Source organism: Sorex araneus, chromosome 2, assembly GCF_027595985.1.
Source record: "Sorex araneus isolate mSorAra2 chromosome 2, mSorAra2.pri, whole genome shotgun sequence".
Classification (NCBI taxonomy): Eukaryota; Metazoa; Chordata; class Mammalia; order Eulipotyphla; family Soricidae; genus Sorex; species Sorex araneus.
Genome location: NC_073303.1, coordinates 146,399,269 through 146,417,365, shown reverse-complemented (window position 1 = coordinate 146,417,365; position 18,097 = coordinate 146,399,269). Strand labels below are relative to the sequence as shown.

Genomic DNA, 18,097 nt, shown 5'->3' with positions numbered 1-18,097 from the left:
CCCTACCTACTATACTATTGCTTCATGGTACCACCTTTCTTTATTTGTTTATTTATTTACTTATTTGCTTTTGTTTGGGGCCCTGGGTGTGGGAGGGTCTGTGCTCCGTCCCACAGCCAGGGAGCACAGACCCCTGACCGTGCTCAGGGCTTACTCCTGGCAGGTTTGGAGGACCATATGGGATGCTAGTTACCAAATTCAGATCGGCCACGTGTACAAGGCAAGTACCCTATCCACTGTACTGTCTCTGGCCCTTAACTCTCATTTTCACCTAACAGTTCTCTCCTTGGTCTTTAGTTGTTTCCTGTTGTTTATAGCAAAGCATCTACTTGACATTTATTTCAAGACTCCAAATTAATCTCTGTACCTTTGCATTGTTATTGTTCACTGTTGCCCTAATAAAAATCTTACAGTCAGCCTGGCTGTTGGAAGGAAATTTTATGCCTGTTCTTTCTTATTTCCATACCTGGAATACCTTTACTTCTTTTCCTGCTTTAGTTCCTTCCTAACCTTCCCGGACATTCTAATCTTTGAGTTTTCAGTAAGTAAGTTGAGTTTTCAGTAAAGAAGTGTGTACTTTTTGGAACTTTATTACTTGCTAATCTGTGACACCCTCACAAACATACACTTTATGACTGGGCACACATTTTTAGTTCTTTTATATGGGCATGTGTTTTATCTCCTTTATTAGTTTCTATTTTTTTGTGGGAGAGTGATAGAAATAGAACTCAAGACTCATGCGTGTAAGGCCTTTATCACTGAGCTACATTCCTACATGGCTCCCCATAAATTGCCAGTAATTAGTTGATGAAAAATAAAGCAGTGAAAGAGGTGTGTTGCAATTTTAGAATAAATGGGCAGGCTAAGGATCCTCTTGGAGAAGGTGTCATTTGAATAAAGACTTGAAGGAAATATAAGAGCAGGTATTGGGAGAGGGCTCCAATAAGGAGCAAGAACACGAACAAACATTTAGGCAGAATGTCTATGTGTTTTTATAGAAATGGCTTTTCAAATAAGTCGGAATATATGCAATGACACATAACATTTTATTCTGTTATAGTTAATTTGTTATATTAACTTTGTATTTTACTTTGAAGAAATGAAAATTATTCAAGCGTAGCCACACGGAAGGAATGACTATATTTTTTTAAGGCCTGAAGTTATGACTTTTTTTTTTTAACGCCAGGTAAATTAACATGATGGATTTCTCCAAACTACCCAAAATAGCTGATGAAGATAAAGAAAGCACATTTGGTTATGTCCATGGAGTCTCAGGACCTGGTAAGTAATGCACAACAATTTCAGTGGGAAAATTAATATCTTATCAAGGTGTTTTGTGTTGAAGTACATACACGTTTTAGGCCTGACAGAAGGCCTATAGGTCTGGAGCCTTTCACTGCTTTTAGGCACTCTGGATTTCAACCATGGTACCTCATGGTCCACTGAACACCTCCAAAAGCTTAAAAACTTACATACACAAGGTTCTGCTCACCTATGTAAATTCTTTCCGTAGAAGATTTTATCGATACTCTAAGACTGAGGTTATACCTTCATTGAAAGGGCTTATCTAACAGTTATTAAATTTGATCATTATTGAGTTTATAATTTATGATAGCCTGTGGGATCACTGTACAGAGTTTGTTACCTCTATATTTTGACTTTTTGGCTAAATCTGAGATAGAAAAGCTACAAAGTTATCAAATGTATTATTCATTTAATAGGGGCCACACTATTAATCATTTTGTACGAACTACGGGGCAATTCCCAGTGATACTGAGGGGTTCATGCAGGACCAGTTGTTGGACTCAGGGCATGGTGCAGATTAAGTTTGTGCTCTACCACTTAAGCTATCTCCCCAGCCTCCAAGTTTATAGATCTTAATAGTAGTGCATTGCAGACACAAGTTATTGAGTATATGTTCTATTGGCTTGTGCTTTAATCATTTAAACAATATCAACCATGACTCTTGGCATTTGTAAATTCTGAATAGTTCCTTCAGATATCACATAAATACATTCCTGTGGGCGAGAAGTCTGACGTGATAATGATAAGTGGAAAGCAATGTTAAACTGTATGTTCATTCTTCCCAAACTTATATTTTATTTTATTTTATTTTATTTTTTTTGCTTTTTTGGGTCACACCTGGCGATGCACAGGGGTTACTCCTGGCTCTGCACTCAGGAATTACCCCTGGCGGTGCTCAGGGGACCATATGGGATGCTGGGATTCGAACCCGGGTTGGCCGCATGCAAGGCAAACGCCCTACCTGCTGTGCTATCACTCCAGCCCTCCAAACTTATATTTTCATCTCCTTCTAGTACTCATTCTGTTATTCACATTGTCCCCGCAAATTGTGATCCATAGTTTCCTTAGGTAAAATCTACTTAGTAACTTCTAATTCTTAGTGCTGTGGAAATTCACTTTTGTCTTTTTAATCAACCTTGTGGTATATGGTGACTTTTCTCATTTATTCTATTCACAGAAAAAGTGAATGACCCTTTTTTTATATTTATGCAGATAAATAATCTCAGTGTTGGAGCTTCAACTCACTAGCAAATCAGACATTTCACTGTCTTTAATCTTTAACTATTCAGAGAAACCATTTGAATGATCCTTTGATGATCATAAGGTTTTAAGAAAAAGACAGGCTAAAAAGACCAAAATTTTTTAGGAATGATAAACATTCCAAAAAGTTAAGGTAGAAATATTTCTGTGAAACTAGCAGTAAACTTGTCCTTTTCAAAATTCTTTTTCTCTGGGGACAGAGTGACAGATGACCAGCCAGGTTCAATTCCCAGCATCCTATATCTCTATACCCTCTTTACACCTCCCACGTCTGTCTAGCCAACCAGAAGTGATTTTGAGTGCAGAGCCAGGAGTAAACACTGAGCATCACTGGGTGTGGCCCAAAAACTGGGAAAATTTTTGTTTTTCTATTTACTGATTAATCATTAATTTACAGCATGAAGTTTCAGGAACATGCAATTCTTAAATTTTCAGTAAGATGACAAACTTTTTGTTTATGAAGTATGATTTAGAATCTTAGCTTAGTTTTATCTGATATCAGTGTATATATGATAGACATCGTAATAAATCTTTATTATTATAACACAAATTAATTAAATACTAATATATTAATAGTTTCCATTTGAATGTTACTGGTACAGTTCTAATCTATTAGAATACTAAGTATTAAAAGTAGATTTATTCCTGTGCATAATTGGAAACAGCCCATCTTTCCTATCAAAAAATAATTTTTGTTTGATATTTATGTTTTATTGATATGATAATATACCAATAATACAAAGATATATTTAGTTTATTTAATACATAAACAAAAGCCTATATACCCTATATATATCTTATATATACATAGATATATATATATTTATATATATTCTTTATTTCCCTATCATTGAACATCCAGGCTATTTTCATGTCACTTTTATTGGACTAAGTTCTGCAATAAACATTGTTGTGCATATATCTTTTTTTTTTTTACTAATACCTAGCATTTATTAAACATGTAACATATTTTAAGACCCCTCTTGTACTTTTCATGTACTCTTTTAATTATCATAGGTTCATTACACAGGAGGTTACTAGAATATACCTTTAAAAATTATTGTTGGGAAATGCTTCAGATTTTTTTTTCTTTTTTTTTTAATTTTAATTTTATTTTATTAGTGAATCACCATGAGACAAAGTTACAGACTTACAGGTTTTCATGCTTACGTTTCAGTCATACAATGATCGAGGGCCCATCCCTCCACCAGTGCCCATTTTTCACCACCAGTGGTCCCAGCATCCCTCCCACCACCCCCACTCTGTCCCCTTCACCCCACCTTGCCTCTGTGGCAGGGCATACCCATTTGTTCGCTCTCTTTTTGGGTGTTGTGGTTTGCTACAGAAGTATTAAGTAGGCATCTTGTTCGGTCTATAGTCTATTTTCAGCCTGTATCTCTCATCCCTAGTGGGCCCGCCTAGCACCCTTTGCTTGGTGATCCCTTCTCTATCAGAGCTGCTTCTGCACCTAGCATGTGAGGTCAGCTTCCAAGCTGTGGAGTACTCCTCTTGATACTTATCTCTACTATCAAAAGAATAATTTTTTGCATAAAAGTTAATATGATCTAGTTGTGGTGACTGATTATAAACATCTTTATGGTCTGTGAAAAAAAAATTTGTGACTTTTTAAAAAAAAATTTATTTTATTGAATCACCATGAGATACACAATTACGAAACTGTTCATGATTGGATGTTAGTCATACAAAGTTCCAGCACCCATTCTTTTACCAGTGTCATTTCCAGCACCAATGTCTTCAGTTTCCCTCCCCTCCTCAAAACCATTCTCCATCTTCACCTGCCTGTATGGCAGGTACCTCAGTCTCTTATTCCATTTTTATAGTGACTTATGTTGATCAAAATGTGCCTCAGTGCTGTTAGGAGTTTTCCATGTAGAATTTCAAACTTTTTGAAAATAGATTTTATCCATATTATGTTCATGAGCAATCTTTCATATTTCTTTTGTACACCTATTATATCATGTTTAAGAAGTTGCTAAAATATGTTTTGAAACTTTTCATAATGGGTTTTATATTTTTATGAATGTGAGTTATAGTACTGAATTTATTAAATATTTTCATTACCTGTGAGTATTCATAGCATTTTAAAGTTATCAGAATCCTGATTTCTTCTTTTTAGTGGTTACAGCCTGTGACATGGCAGGTGCAGCCATGTACGAGCTGGTCAGAGTGGGTCACAGCGAGTTGGTCGGAGAGATTATCCGTTTGGAGGGTGATATGGCTACGATCCAGGTGTATGAAGAAACTTGTATCCTTTACTTTGGTTTCATGTTTTGTCTCTTTCTATTAGTCAAATTTCAAATATTGATGTGATGTAGAAGCAGATGTATCCATTGCTATCACAAGCATGAATTGTAAATGTAGTAAAGAAAGTTAAGATTATGAGAAGGAAAGCTCTTATTTTAAGAAATTGAGGCCAGAGTGATAGCACAGCAGGTAGTGCATTTGCCTTGCACGCAGACAACCCGGCTTCAATCCCCGGCACCCCCTATGGTCTACCCATGCACCACCAGGAGTAATTCCTGAGTGCAGAGCCAGGAGTACTAAGCATGGCTGGGTTTGACCCCCCCCAACCCCCCAAAAAAGAGAAATTGGTCTTATCTTCATTGCTCCTAATATTTTAGTAATACATAAAATTTAGGAGAAGCCAATTGGGATTTTCCTTCAGAGGGGCACGTAGAAGAAAGGATAAAAGAATAACAATACTGATTTGTAGGAATTAAAATTATATCCGATATGTTTGGATTTTATACATAGTATTTATTTTCAGTTTTTTATGAAGAATAAAGAAATAAAAAACTAAGTCTTATGAGGGTACTTGTTTCTTCTTTGCTTTATTTCATATTTTACTTAAAGAACAATTTTTATTTTGTTCAACAGTTTTGGGCATAATAAGGATTTTGGTGGTGTCGGGGGCCTTAGAGTGAGTACGGGGGGTAAGTGAAGGCACTAGCCTTACATACCGCTGACCCTGAGGCCCCTTGAGTACAGGGGTACAGAGCCCATACCTAAGCCTTGAGCACCACAGCGTAGGCATCCCTCTAAAAAAACATTTAGTTTGCCTTACTAAAATACGGGCTGGAGTGATAGCACAGCAGGTAGAGCATTTGCCTTGCACGTGGCCAACCCGGGTTCTATTCCTCTGTCCCTCTTGGAGAGCCCGGCAAGCTACCGAGAGTATCTCACTCGCATGGCTGAGCCTGGCAAGATCCCTGTGGCGTATTCGATATGCCAAAAACAGTAACAAGTCTCACAATGGAGACGTTACTGGTGCCTGCTCGAGCAAATTGATGAGCAATGGGACCTACTAAAATACATAACTGCAGGTAACTGTTCACCCACTGTCTCCCTCTCTCCCCCCCCTCACCTTCTCCACCTCTCCTTTTTTTTTTTTTTCTCGTTTGTTTTTGGGTCACACCCGGCGATGCACAGGGGTCACTCCTGGCTCATGCACTCAGGAATTACTCCTGGCGGTGCTCAGGGAACCATATGGGATGCTGGGAATTGAACCCAGGTCAGCCGAGTGCAAAGCAAATGCCCCACCCGCTGTGCTATCACTCCAGCCCCCTCCACCTCTCCAATTTTAACTGTGGTGGGGATCAAATCCAGGGCCTCACATATGCAGGGCAAGTGCTGTGTCAGTGAGCTACATCTTCAGCTCTTCTCTTCAAATTCTTGAGTTGCTAATTCCAAACAAATCACCTGAGAATTTTATTATTTATTTTTATTTTACTGATTTGTTTGGAGGGGTCACAACCAGGTGTGCTCAGGGCTTACTCCTGGCTTTATGCTCAAGGATCACTCCTGGTAGGGCTTAGGGACCCTATGGGGTGCCAGGGATAGAACCTGGGTTGGCCGTGTGCAAGGCAAGCACTCTACCCACTGTTTCATCATGCTGGTCCCTCACCTAAGAATTTTAAATAAAATTAGAAATTCTTGTAGTTAAATCATACTATCAAAAATTTTAAATTTTTATGGGCTGAAGCGATAGCACAGCGGGTAGGGCGTTTGCCTTGCACGCGGCCGACCCGGGTTCGATTCCCAGCATCCCATATGGTCCCCCAGCACTGCCAGGAGTAACCCCTGTGCGCTGCTGGGTGTGACCCAAAAAGAAAAAAAATTAATTTTTTTTATTATTATAATATTTTATATGGTTTGAAGATTTAAAAGAGAAAATGAACAAGTATATAGTGGCAACTCTTACCCACCTGTATGTGGCAGTTTTCATCACAAATACACACAGATGCATGCAACCACATTTATTAGTTCCTTTTGTTCTGTCGTTTAAGATGGTTTACTTTATATAAATGAATATAAAAATTAATTTTCGGGGCTGGAGCGATAGCACAGTGGGTAGGGCGTTTGCCTTGCACGCGGCCGACCTGGGTTCAATTTTCAGCATCCCTTATGATCCCTTGAGCACCGCCAGGAGTAATTCTTGAGTGCAGAGCCAGGAGTAACCCCTGTGCATTGCCAGGTGTGACTCACAAAGCAAAAAATAAGTTAATTTTCATATTTGTTCCCTTTCCCCCAAAATATAGTAAATTTTGTGCACTATGCTGCACCATGCTTTTTAAACAATAGTATATGTATTGTGAAAAAAAGATATGTATGTAATATAGCAAAATATTAATGGTAGAATATAGCTGGCAGGGATTGAGGAGTTTACTGTAAAATTAATTTTGTTGGTTTAAAAATGATCATAAATATTAAAAGTGAAAGTATATTTTGGAGATCTTTAAGAATAATTTGTGGGACCAGAGCAATAGTACAGCCAATTTGATGTTTGCCTTGCACATAGTCGACTCATGTTTGGTCTTTGGCATCATCCCTTATGACCCCCTGAGCACTGCCTGAGTGATTCCTGAGTGCAAAGCCAGGAAAAACCCCTGAGCATCACTTGGTGTGATCCAAAAAAAGCAGCATTCATTTATTATTTTATAGTTACATTCAAATTCTGTTATTAATATAGCATAATTTAGTAATCAGTCTCTTGATGAAATTTTGGTTGATCATAGCCTCTTATTATAATAGTAAGAAAGTATTTGAATTTGTAAAAGTTGAATTCTTGATCAAGCTATATTTATTTGCCGGGAGGGTGGTGGGCAGGGAGGTTTGGTCACATCCAGCAATGCTCAGGGGTTAGTCCTGGCTCTGAACTCAGGAATAACTCCTGGCAGTGTCTAGGGGACATATGGGATGCCAGAGATCGAACCCGGGTTGGCCGTGTGCAAGGCAAATGCCCTACCCGCTGTTCCAGCCCCAAGCTCTGTTCATTTAAAATATTTTGTTTTGTTTTGGGTTCACAAGCAGCAGTGTTCAGAGATTGAACTGCATGCATATATTTATATATTTTAATGGAATGTTTACCACCAAGTGTGAAGATCCCTCTAACATCAAAATTATTTTTTTGATTCTTAAGATTTGTATGAGTACTAAAATCCATATTTGGGCACTGAATTTCTAAGTTTTATAGTTGAAATAATGTCTTAAGGCAAGGCTCTTGCTCTCATTTTTTCAGCTCTGTTCTCAAACTGTCCAATACGGCTCTGGAGGCTGCAACAAATTGATGTGGTACTTCAGGACATTTTAATTTTTTTGAGTCCACTCAGAAATATTGTACATCTTATCAAATGCTTTGTGAGCTAGTAGCTTAAAATGATAAGATTTATTATCCAACTGCGCTATATACTCATCAGTAAGAAGCAGTTTTTATCAACTGCTTAAGCTAAAAGCAAGTATGTAAAAATAAATTGGACAGTATACCTAGTGTAGTTACAAGGTTTGAAAATTGTGTAATGCCTAATAGACAAATAAGTTAAAAGCATATTAGACTGAAGAGATAACTCAGAGGTCTACGTCTAAGTTCATGCTCTGCATTTGAGAGGCCAAGATTCAATGTCAGCACTATGTGGATCCCAGAGCACAGAACCAGGAATGGCCCCCAGCACCACCACATGTGACTCCCTAAACTAAACGGACAAAACCAGTCTATGTAAGAATGAAGTTAACAGACCAGAGCAATAGTATAAGGGATAGTAGAAGGGATAAGGCACTTGCCCTGGTTGTGTCTGATCTGGGTTTGAATCCCCAGCACCACATATAGTCTCCTGAGTACTTCCAGGAGCAAGCCCCAAGCACAACTTGGGTATTGTCCAAAAACCAAAAATAAAAAAGTTAAAAAGCTTTTTATTTCAGTTAATGTTTATTATTTTTTCAAATGTCTACTTTGCTCTTAAGAAATGCTGTATGATTTCTTTGTTAAACTGTGGTTTTTGTTTTCATTTTTATAGTATCTCTAAATTTACATAGAGAATTTTCCTCAACAAGTGTTTCTAGCTGGTGTGTCTGTTGGCGATCCTGTACTCCGTACTGGGAAACCTCTCTCTGTAGAGCTTGGTCCTGGCATCATGGGAGCTATTTTTGATGGTATTCAAAGACCTTTATCAGATATCAGCAGTCAGACCCAAAGTATCTACATTCCCAGAGGAGTGAATGTGTCTGCTCTTAGCAGAGATTTAAAATGGGATTTTACACCTTCCAAAAACCTACGGGTATGTCTTTGTAACCAAGATTTATAAAGTTGCTGGAAAATGTGAAATTGTTGTGTATTGAACTATTTAGTATTCTTAATTGAAATAAAAATAGACCATAGTAGTGTGGTTTAAATTTATCATTAAGTTCACTAGTACAGTTGTTTTGTTGACAGTGATACAATTATATGAATAATAGCAGTAAGAATGAGTCTACTTGATGCCTGTTTGGACATTAAATAGCAGATTTATTTATTCTTTAGGTTGGCGGTCATATCACTGGTGGAGATATTTATGGAATTGTCAATGAGAACTCTCTCATCAAGCACAAAATAATGTTACCTCCAAGAAATAGAGGAACTGTAACTTATATTGCTCCACCTGGCAATTACGACACCTCTGTAAGTATCCATAAAGAGCATTCTTATGGAGAGGCCCTGTTTTTATGTGATAGTTGCCCAGGTTTTATTGCCCTAAATAGTTCTGTATTTGTTCTGTAGATTTTTAAGTAACTTCTATAATTGTTTTCTAATTAAGTTTAGAAGTACAAAAAGCAGAACATACTATTTCTTTTCTGAGACAGTGTAGCATTTTAATGTATGTCCAGGATGGGCAAGTGGGTGAAGGGTGTCAAAAGATGCAAATGTCTCAGTATAAATTTCATGAAGGTGTTGATGTATGGTGATTATAGTTCTGAAACTGTTCTGCATGTATTGCATATTTCAATATTGCTAAGAATGTAGATCTTGGAAAGTCCTCATGAGATAAAAAAAAAATCTATGGTGACAATTGTTAACTAGATTTATTACGTGATAATTTCACAACATAAACAAATAGAAGATCATTATTTGTATACCTGAAATTGATGTAATGTTATATGCCAGTTATATCTTGACATGAGAAGAGAAATTGGTATTTTGGGCATCAAGTAACCTTGCTCTCAGCTGGGAATTCACTCTTTGGCCAGAGATAGCTCAGTGGGCTAAGTGCATGCTTCTCCCATAGGAGGCCCACTACACATGCTTTCCTGAGCTCCACCAGGAACAGCCCAAGAGCACAGGGCTGGGAGTAACTCCTGAGCACCACAGAGTATGACCAGAATTCTTCCCCAAAATTAAAATTCACTCCTATACGAGAACCACCCTGAAGCAGAAGTTTTACGTATCAACAAAATTACATATTTATATATATAACATATATAAATTTTGAGAGTGTATGAAACAGTTAAAACTATCTCATTGTTCACAACATTGAAAGTAGGCATTACTCATTGTCTAATAAGTGTGTACTCTGGGCCGGAGCGATAGCACAGCGGGTAGGGTGTTTGCCTTGCACGCAGCCGACCCGGGTTCGATCCCCGTTATCCCATATGGTCCCCCAAGCACTGCCAGGAGCAATTCCTGAGTGCAAAGCCAGGAGTAACTCCTGAGCATCGCTGGGTGTGACCCAAAAAGCAAAAAAAAAAAAAAAAGTGTGTACTCATTTCTGATTTAAAATTTTTTAATGTTTAAGAACATTTTTACAAACATTATTTATTTATTTTTCTTTGGGGGTCATACCTGGTGATGAACAGGGGTTCTGCACTCAGGAATCACCCCTGGCAGTGCTCAGGGGACCATATGGGATGCTGGGACTCAACCCGGCTCGGCCACATGCAAGGCAAGTGCCCTACCTCCTGTGCTATTGCTCCAGCTCCTATTACAAACATTATTATAAAGTAAACAAATCAGAGAATTAAAGGTCAAATAGGAAAGCTTTCTTTTTGGTGGGGGCACACCTGGTGATAATCAGGGCTGCTCAGGTATCACTCCTAGTGATGCTTGGGGGAATCATTTGGAGTGGCAGGGATCAAAAATGGGTCTAGAGCATACAAGACAAGTGCTTTACCCACTGTACGATCTCTTCTGCCACAAATTATAGAAACTTTAACTTTTCTTCCTTCATTATCCTAGGATTAGTTTCTGGATCTATAAAGATTTCCCTCTGTATATCCATGTATTTTTATTACTTGAGATATCTCTTTTTATTTATTTATTTATTTATTAAAATTTTATTGAATCACCTTGAGGTAGTTACAAGCTTTGATGTTTGGGTTACAATCTCACAATGATCAAACACCCATCCCTCCACCAGTGCACATTCCCCACCACCAATATACAATATACACCCCTTTCCCACCCTCCCCCGCTCTATGGCAGACAATATTCCCCATATTCTCTCTCTACTTTTAGGCATTATAGCTTGCAACACAGAAACTGAGAGGTCATCACATTGGTCCATTATCTATTGAGGTATCTCTTATAAGCCTATATTTTATTATTAAAACAGTAGTTTGATTTTTTAAAAAGTAATACTATACATAAACATGTCCTACAAAAGAATTAGTCTCCCTCCCCATTTTTATATACCACCTCCAGTTCCCCAAGAAGAATCAGGGATACTTTGATTTTAGGGGGAAAATATTCATAAATATGATGATGCTTAAAATTCTACTGTATTTTTACAGGATGTTGTCTTGGAACTTGAATTTGAAGGTATAAAGGAGAAGTTCACCATGGTCCAAGTTTGGCCTGTTCGTCAGGTTCGGCCTGTCACTGAGAAGCTACCAGCCAATCATCCTTTGTTGACAGGCCAGAGAGTTCTCGATGCCCTTTTTCCGTAAGTTTTACTGTGTCCCGTGATCTTCCTTCAGAAAAGAAGTCTTAATTCTCTTACGTATATATTTTCTTCCATTTTCTGTAGATAAATGTTTTATGTGCTATTTTTGTCTAAAGAGATAGTAATTATTTTTATCTAGAAAGTAAATTAGATATGCAGTGCATAATATTGTCAGTGATTATTATATACTACTGGTCAATCACTGGATATATTTTTTCATAATGCAAGAAGAAAGCATTATTTTTTTAATTAATAATTTTTTTCCTTTGCGGGGGGGTCATACCCGGCGATCTGCTGATGCTCATGGGTTACTCCTGGCTCTGCACTCAGGAATTACTTTTGGCAATGCTGGGAGTGGAGGGGGGGAGGAAGGGGGGTATATGGAATGCCCGGGGTCAAACCCAGGTTGGCTGCGTGCAAGGCAGAAACCCTACCTACTATACTCTCTCTCTAGCCCCAGAAAGGATTATTTCTAAAACTTTCTGCAGAAATAAAGATTTGAGGCTAAAATCCATGCTGATATAACAATACTTTTCTTAACCTAAAATTAATAGATTGGTATTACTATAAGTTGATGATATTTGAAATTATTTGTGCCTCCTTGCTGCCTGCAATCTTAATTTATAGTCTGTTGTTTCCGTTTCCTTTTTTCTAGCCATTTGTCCCAGTTATATAGTGATCCATCTAATACACAATTAGTCCTACACCATTAAGAGTTCTTCATTGCTCTTAAAATAAGTATATACTCCTCAGTTCTAACAGAGTTTCCAATCTCTGGTCATTGTGTACCATTCAATGATGTCTTAGTCTCTGGACTGCCTGTTACCGTATACATCGTGTTCCAGGGATACTAAGTCATTTTCATTTCTCAAGCAAAGCTTACTTCTCCTTTGTCCCCTGGGCCTGTAGTTCCTTCTTCTTGGAATGTTGCTTATTTTTACTTGGCTAATTTCTAGTTCCTTTCAGGTTCTTTTGAAAATTTTATTTAGAGTCACACCTGGCAGTGCTCAGGGGCTACTTCCTAGCTCAGTGTCTCGGAATTGTTACCAAAGGTGCTTTGGGGGGTGGGGAGTATGCAGTGCTGGAGGTTAAACCTGGGACTGCACAAGCAAAGTCTAGGCTCCAGGCCCTTGCACCATCACCCTGACCCAGATGTAGCTTTTTTTCAGGAGCAAAATTTCCTACTCCATCTGATAGACTTTGCATCCTTTTCTGTTTACTCCCATGACACCTCATGGTTCTCTGTGAGAGCACTTGCCACATTCAGTAGCACACTGCAAATGGGGTCACTTCCAGCCCTGTTCTTCACCTGGGTGATTTGATGTGGTTACAGATAATTTCAAGGAATAGTTTGCTTGCAGACAAGGCTCAGCAGTAGAACACATGCACTCCCAGGGTTGTGTGCCTCAGCTGTGGTGCTTGCAAACACTGGTTGTGATGAGACATACGTCATGTTCTTTTGAGATGCTGAGAACCCAACTAGGCCAGTGGCTCAGTGAAAGGGCCTACAGATAGTGATACTGGCAGGCCCTGAAGTGCTAGGCATTCCCAAGGCACACCAGCAGTGCTGGGGGTCCCTAAGGCTGCAGCTGATGATCAGGTGAACCATGTGGTGCCAGGGTCAAATCTAGGTCAGGTGCATACTAGCTAGATGCCAAAACCACTGTATTATCTCCTAGCTCTCTAATTTTAGTTCTTAATACTGTCCCTTTTTGCTTGCTTGTTTGTTTGAGGGCCACGCCTGGCTCTAGGCTCAGGGGTCACTCTTGGCTTGGCTTGGGGGACCATATGTGGTGCCAGGATACTGTCACTGTCACTGTCATCCCATTGCTCATCGATTTGCTCAAGCGGGCACCAGTAACGTCTCCATTGTGAGACTTGTTGTTACTGTTTTTTGGGTAGCTCGCCAGGCTCTTCCGTGTGGGTGAGATACTCTCTGTAGCTTGCTGGGCTCTCCGAGAGGGGCGAAGGAATCGAACCTGGGTCGGTCACATGCAAGGCAAATGCCCTACCCACTGTGCTATCTCTCCAGCCCTGCCAGGATACTATTTCATTTATTTTAATATTTTTATATACTATTCCTTCAGGTACTTTATGGAATATACTTTCACTTTTCAGCTAATAAACTCTATTACAGATAGAGGCAATTGGTGATAATAAAAAATACTTTAGACACAGCTAGGGAGAACAATTATGTCTGCATATATGCATCTATGTATGTATAGGTAAATATTTTGAAAAAAAAATTCAAAGGAATTTCTTTCTAAATTTGAATTTGTGTCACTAACCTACTTGACTGATTGATATTTATTAGCAAAGTAATTCACACCTAGTTTTCTTTTTCTTTGTTTAGATGTGTGCAGGGAGGAACTACTGCAATTCCTGGGGCTTTTGGCTGTGGAAAGACTGTGATATCACAGTCTCTATCCAAGTATTCCAACAGTGATGTGATTATCTACGTGGGATGTGGTGAAAGAGGAAATGAGATGTCTGAAGTTCTTCGGGACTTCCCAGAGGTTTGTATATATAAAGATTATTTGAGCAACTTTAAGAGAAAATTAGAACATTGATCTGCTGTATTGACAGTTAATAGTTGTATCAGATATGGAGCAGTAGTCTCTCATTTGTTAAGAGTTTTTGAAGGAATTTTCTTAAATATACCTGTGATTTAGGGACCAGAGAGATAGTTCCACAAGTAAGCCACTTGTCTCGCATGTACCAACCTGGGTTCCACCCTCAGCACTGCATTTGGTCTCAACAGTTAAAACACTGCTGGTGTGTTTACTGTGGAAAGAGCCAGGAGTAAGCCCTGAGCACCAGTGGGTTTTCCTCAAACACCCCAAAAAAAAAAAATCTATCTAGATTATTTGAGCAACTTTTAGAGAAAATTAGAACATTGATCTGCTGTATTGACAGTTAATAGTTGTATCGGATACGATAGTATAGGTATAGTCATTTAAGAAATAGAAATAATGCTCGTCTTCTTAACAGCCCTGCAGGGTAGGGAAAAGAGGTTGGATGATGGGAAATGAATACTTTGGAAACAATGATTATGAGAGGATTTAAATATAGACAGTGTTGAGAATTGGATTAAAATGTTTCATTTAGAAATTTGAGCATCACTAATAGATTGTCTCTCTAGCTCACAATGGAAGTTGATGGGAAGGTCGAGTCAATCATGAAGAGAACAGCTCTCGTGGCCAATACCTCCAATATGCCTGTTGCTGCTAGAGAAGCCTCTATTTATACTGGTGAGTACACAGTTGGGATAAAAGCAATGGCAACTTATTCATTCTAAAATATTCCTAATCTACAAATATCATCTGTAGTTTTTGAGAAATACTTTGCTTATATCTTAAGACTATGTCAGTGTAAAGCATCATTTTGTATATTGGGGCGGGGTGGAGGGAAGGGTTGGTGTGGAGGTGGTGGTTAGGACCATACCTGGCAGTGCTTAGGGTCTACTCCCAGCTCTGTGCTGGGGGGTCACTGCCAGTAAATGCTCAGGGGATTGAATTCTACATGTAAAACATGCATTCAGCACTCAAGCTAATTCTTTAGTTTGGTTCATGGGCCACACCTGGCAGTGCTCAGAGAGTACTGCCAGTTCAGTGTTTGTGGATTGGTCCTGGCAGTGCTTGAGGTAGAGTGTGGTGACAGGGATCAAAGTCAGATCCCCTTCAGACAAAGTATGTGCTACAGCTCTTGGAGCTACTTTTTTTTTTTTAATTTTAATTTATTTATTTTTAATTTGTGAATCATGGAGCTACTTTTTTTAATGATCATAAGATGATCTGTCTTCTACCAGTTTTTTTTTCCTCGTATATGATTTTCATTGTTTTAGCTATAGAGATACCAGTACCTTTATAGTTAAATGATAACGTTTTTTTTTTCGTTGGGTCTTTTTTGTTTGCTTTTGATTATCACCCATGTGATGTTTGCTGGGGGACAGACCCTCTGGTATGAGGGATGAAATAGGCTTCTCACATCAAAGCATCCAGCCCATTGAGCCATCTCCCTGGGTCTAAATTATTAGTTTTTAGTTATGATATCTTGACCGCTAGATAAAAAAGATAACATCTAGGCATTTATTATCTTCCATCTTTGCTCACATTCTGGTTCCTACTTCTAGTACTTCTAGATTTTCAGGTTTTTTGTTTTTTGGGGGTTTTTTTGGGGGCGGGGAGGGGTCACACCTGGCGATGCACAGTGGTTACTCCTGGCTCTGAACGCGGAATCACCCCTGGCGGTGCTCAAGGGACCATATGGTGGCATGGTGGGAATCGAACCTGGGTCGGCCGTGTGCAAGGCAAACTCCCTACCCTTTGTGCTATTGCTCCAGCCCCTAAATTTTCAGGTTTTATAATAAGTCACATTCTGTTCTATACCCATAAGTGCTTCTGTTAGATTTAGACCTATAGTAAAATGGAGAACATTCCCACAGGAAGTCTTTTTGCTATAATTTCTCCATTTGCTTCATGGTTGGTGAAATTTTAACTTTACTAAATTTCTTCAAGAAAGGCTCATGGAAACTATATTCCCTAAATGTTTGTTTCTTCAAGTCTTTTGTTCATTCTGCCCTCACTCCTCCCACTGCCTTTAAATTTTAGCAATAGGTTGGGTACGAAATTTGGGGATCATTATTTTTTTTACTATGATGATTGACTTGTTAGAGATCTGAAACTGAACTTTTTCCCCCCCTTTTTAGGTGACTTTTCTTTTTGCAACTTGAAATTCCCAGAGGAATTTCTCTTATTAATTAAAGTCTAATGACTTTGTTAGGATAAATTCTGGTGCATATAATTTTTATAAGATTTTCCTTACAGTATCTTATACATGTTATGTTTTATTTTGGAAGATGTTATGCTATTTCTTAAATCTGTTCTTTTCCATTAACTATCATTTACCTTCTTTAAAACATACTAACTATACATATTGGATTTCTTTTATCTGTTTTCCAATGTTCTAGTATCTCTTCTAATCCTTTTTATTCTTATACATTTGTTCACAGGAGAAAGGATATTCTTTGTTTTCCTTCTAACATTACTCTCATTTCTGTAATGGTTATTTTATTCTTCAAGTTCTTCGTTGAATTCTGCATTTCTGCATCATGAAACATCTTTCCTTAGCTTTCTGTATAGACCTTGAGATTGTACTTTGTAGTAGGATGCATTGTTGTTGTTGTTTTGGTTTAGGCCATAGCTGGCGATGCTCAAGGCTTATTCCTAGCTCTGCACACAGGGATCACTCCCGGAGGTTCTGGGCCTTTGGGGTCACGTGCCTTACTCCTTTGCACACTCTCTCCACCTATATGGTTTTGCAAGTTATTTAACCATCACTGCATACTGCTATTCTTTTTTTCTTCTTTTATCTCTATTTAATTCTTAACCTGATGAGTAATTTTCACTCATACCCATCTCTACAGGAGATGGGAACGGATAGCTGTGACTAATTCAGGGGGTGGCTATGACTGATTCAGGAATTCTTCACGATCATCTGTGAAATTTTTCATGGCATGAGGGGTGGAGGTGGGGCCTGTATGTTTTTTCACTCCTTCTCTCCTGCCAACAGAACCAGCAGCTGCTGCAAGGTCACTCACAATGAATTCTTTCTCTTCCACCCTGCCTCACCCACTTTCAACTTACTGAAACAGTGTGCCTGCATGTTTCGGTGGTCTGGTATATCGTTCTACTATCTTTTTTTTGGCTTTTTTGGGTCACACTTAGTAATCCTCAAGTTATTCCTGGCTCAGAAATTACTCCTAGTGGTGCTCATTGGACCATATAGGATCAAACCCATGTTGGCCACGTGTAAGGCAAACATCCTTTCTGCTATACTATTGCTCCAGCACCTCCCTGCTTTCGTTAAAGGTCAAGGAACTCTTGCCAAAAGCATTTCATCTAATATTTACAGATTAATTCAGCAAGAGTATTTCATTTTAACTAGATTAGGAAAGTATACTGGGAAATTGGGAAATTGTTACTTTACTGAGGTTGATAGTAGAACAGAAACTAGAATCCAGGACTCTTTATTCCTATCATCTTCTTCTAAAAATTTACTATATATGAATTTATAATACAGAGTAAACTTATTAGAATGAATTGAATAATTTAGATATTACTTACTAATAACATTTGTTACTTTTAAAAATTAGCCATTACAAGCTAATGGTTAATTAGGGTTAAATTTTGGAAAGTGTTTATACTTGTTTCATATATACATATACATATATACATACACAAGCACTACTTTGTAAAAATGATTACAACTTAATCATTTCAATAAAGAATAGGAAAAGTATTTTCCTACTTCGTTGCTTGTTT

The 18,097-nt window shown here is 38.4% G+C and overlaps 1 protein-coding gene across 1 annotated transcript in view; it reads left to right on the top strand.

Annotated features, from left to right (window-relative positions):
* Positions 1-18,097, top strand: part of ATP6V1A (ATPase H+ transporting V1 subunit A) — a 62,598-nt gene that overhangs the window by 27,428 nt on the left and 17,073 nt on the right. Inside the window, exons 2-8 of the mRNA XM_004606715.2 lie at positions 1,187-1,281; positions 4,703-4,831; positions 8,923-9,137; positions 9,380-9,517; positions 11,623-11,774; positions 14,128-14,290; positions 14,917-15,025. Coding sequence (XP_004606772.1) covers positions 1,197-1,281; positions 4,703-4,831; positions 8,923-9,137; positions 9,380-9,517; positions 11,623-11,774; positions 14,128-14,290; positions 14,917-15,025 — 991 coding nt within the window. The 5' untranslated portion in view covers positions 1,187-1,196. The remainder of the gene's footprint in view (positions 1-1,186; positions 1,282-4,702; positions 4,832-8,922; positions 9,138-9,379; positions 9,518-11,622; positions 11,775-14,127; positions 14,291-14,916; positions 15,026-18,097) is intronic.